General features: G+C 44.7%; 1 protein-coding gene across 1 annotated transcript; it reads left to right on the forward strand.

Annotated features, from left to right (window-relative positions):
• The first annotated feature begins 422 nt into the window (after positions 1 to 422).
• Positions 423 to 1,999, forward strand: LOC148033842 (uncharacterized). The gene is made up of 2 exons (XM_087681847.1): positions 423 to 919; positions 1,036 to 1,999. Exon 2 carries the CDS (start codon positions 1,181 to 1,183, stop codon positions 1,970 to 1,972), a length of 792 nt encoding a protein of 263 aa, XP_087537973.1. The 5' UTR covers positions 423 to 919; positions 1,036 to 1,180; the 3' UTR covers positions 1,973 to 1,999.
• The last annotated feature ends 1,283 nt before the right edge of the window (positions 2,000 to 3,282 follow it).

A 3,282-nucleotide genomic window follows, 5' to 3' on the forward strand; every position in this document is an offset into this window, starting at 1 on the left:
GATGGCTAGGGAAATGTGTTGGGGTGGGGGGCATGAAAAAGAGGGATTGTCTGTTGTCTTGTTTGAAAGTCTCTTTTTGCTTAGGGCCAAGAGCATGGGTTAGTAAGATGTAATCAAGATTCAAAATGTATGATGTGGTGAGCATCAAAGTTCTTAACAAAAGGAGCATTGCATGTTAAAGGTTTTTAAAGGCAGAAACCATAATATCTTTGGGATGGACAAATTCTTAGTGAAACTTTGGTTTTTATGTATGGTCTCCATTGTTTGCTTGGAGCCTTAGTTTGTAGCAAGGAGATGATTGATTAGCCTTCTTTTGTGTCTATTTGAAACTGCACTTGGAAGTTGGATCCATGCCAATGGGATGGATACAAACACAAGAATAGAGGTGCCTTTTACCTCCCCCCTACCTAAGAGCATGTGGGTAGAACTACCACATGGTGAAAAAGAAGCTTTTCTCTCTTTCAATTTTGTAAAGGGGCTCATCATGCAGGGATGAGTCCAAAAAGGTTGTCTCTTCCATTCATAAATGTGACTGGGAGGTGAGCTCTACGCATGCAAGGGGACAAGGCAAGTATTGGTGGTGAGTCCAGCTGCAAAATCTTACAAACTTGCGCTTCAACAGCATGGAAGTAAGCAATAGGGTTTGTCTTCATCTATGGATGTCTTCCATTTGATTTTGACACAGAGAGAGAGAGAGAGAGAGGCAGCAGCTGAGGTGCCATTAGGTTGATGTATCAAATATGCTTCCATGCTATTCTTCTCTGCCATAGATAGATTTGTACACATGAGAGTGTGAGAGAGAGCAGCTGAGGTGCCATCTGGTTGATGTATCAAACATGCTTCCATGCAATTATTCTCTGACCTAGTTAGATTTATACATATGAGAGAGAGAGAGAGAGAGAGAGAGAGAGCAGCTGAGGTGCCATCTGGTTGATGCATCAAACATGCTTCCATGCAATTACTCTCTGACCTAGTTAGAATTATACATATGAGAGAGAGAGAGAGAGAGAGAGAGAGAGAGAGAGAGCAGCTGAGGTGCCATCAGGTTGATGTATCAAACATGCTTCCATGCCATTTATTCTCTGCCATAGTTAGGTTTGTACAGCTCCATTAGAGCGATTCGGTATCCCCTCCCATGAGTACTGCATGCTGAGCCCATACATTTCACCACCTTGACTTCATGTCTGCTGACATGAGCTTGCACCATCGCCAGCCATCCCTCCTCCTCACATGGAAGAGTATGCAGTCATGGTCTCTGGGAAAGAGAGCCTCAGGGCTCTGCAGGTTCTTCATTTGGATGAGGATGAGGCCAAGGGTAAGGATTGCAGGCATGCATGGCCAGGTCAAATTAAGATCAAGGAACAGGAAGGGCAGACATGCTGCTAATATCACCGCAGCATCATCATCACAATCATCATCTGCATTTGGTTCTTCCACTGCATCCTTCCTGGTAAAATGGCTACAGAAGAAGCAGAGGACGAGGACATGCCTGCTGGGGTGTGTCAAAGGGGAGGATGGGGTCACACATATGATCTCAAAGACAGAGCCTTTAGGCTATAAGAGGGGGTTAGGAGAGGCAGATCAGATGGCGGAAACGGCCAGAACAGACCAGATGGCCCCAAATTTAGCAGAATTGCCCAAGTCAAAGCAGCTGGGTTCTGCTGCACATGATCACACCTGCCCTGTCAATGGTGTCTCTGTGGCATGCCTGCACAGGCAGGGGTCCTCCAACTCTGCCTCCAAATGTGGCCATGGCGGCTCCAAGCTCAAAGCGTCGGCTGGGCCGTGCCTGTGCGACTTAGTTAACGGGAATCAGTTCTTGATGCATCTCAGTGCTGCCCCTCTTGCAGTTGCAGGGGCGCCTCTGACCAGGAAGAAGGCAGAGCTTTATCCTTCTGTGGGTTTATCCAGTGCATCATTGAGGAGTAAAAGGGACTCAGATGTTAATGACCGAATAGTGTTCTTTAAGTGAAAGAAACAGGACAGTCTTCCATGACCAGTTCTGCTGGGCTTTTTCCCCTTTTGGGATAAATGTGCATAGTGTCATTAGGCAGTGATTGGTATTTGTTTATAATTATATCAATAGACAGTGATCGGTGACAGGTTGGTATTTGGATTGGGTTTTCTTAGTAAGTAAAAGCTTCATACAGACATGGCCAGTGGCCCCAGAGGAAAGAAGGGGGAGATTCTGGCATGGTTAGAGTAGCTGTTATAATTTATTACTCCAGCAATGAAGCCTGCATGCATAACTGTCTTGAATGCAGGATGCAGCATGCCTTCAATGCCTGATGACACTGAGTCCTGACTGTGAAGTGCTAAAACAGATAGGATCTGGGCCCTATCTGTTTCTCAAAATCAAGAGCAAGTTGGCAGGAAATGTATACTCACTTGCCTTGAATGCATTAATCAGTGTGTTGAATTTGTTTGTCAAATCAAGAGGAAGCTGGCAAGAAATGGTAAGAGTTTCTAGTATCTACATTGGCTTGCCAAGTTCCATTTCTCTTATTTCAAAGGGAAGGGAGTCTCATCAACTGCGGGCTTGCTGGGAAAATGTCAGCTGGCCTTGCAAATTATTACAAACAATGATGGAAAAGTAGCCTAGGCTAGCCTATACTCTGTGTGTGTGTGTGGGTATGTCGTTGTTGAGAGAGTAGCGTGTGTGAGATGATGGTACTATTCAGACATTCATCCCTGCCTTTACCGCACGGCGCACAGCGCGCCTTAACGGCACGCAGTTAATTCTCGGTAATTCATAAGTCTCCATGGACCATATATTTCCGCATTCAATGACCTATTTAATCCAGTGAACTATGCAGCACTCCCTTGTTCCTACATTGCTTGTAATCTATAACGGATGGTGTTAGCCTGTCAGGTAACCTTAGCATAGCTCTTCTCATTAGTTAGACCTTATGGCTTTTTAGACACGCAAAGTTATTGCATTGATTAACCATATGTATTTCACTTTTTTTTAAAAATACCAAAGTGGGTTGTCAGTGAGCCAAAAATCTTGATGAAAGCATTGGCTAAATCCATGAGGTTCATCTGGCCTAACATGCAAGTTAACTCATGAAGAAACCATCTAACCTTGGCTTCAACTCCAATCCTCCAAAGCACCTCCTATTCCTTGCCTCCCATACGGTATGAAGCAAGGTGTCGTGGATTAGCTATAGGCCCAACATGCTGGCTTCATCATGCCTTTCCAAAGATCCAAAAATTCCTAACAAAACATTCTGCTCATCTAAGCAATAAGCAGCCCAATCTCGTTAGGATTAATTCCTAGGC

The sequence above is a fragment of the Lygodium microphyllum genome, chromosome 7, assembly GCF_053477565.2.
Source record: "Lygodium microphyllum isolate KBCC chromosome 7, Lygodium_microphyllum_v1.1.10, whole genome shotgun sequence".
NCBI lineage: Eukaryota > Viridiplantae > Streptophyta > Polypodiopsida > Schizaeales > Lygodiaceae > Lygodium > Lygodium microphyllum.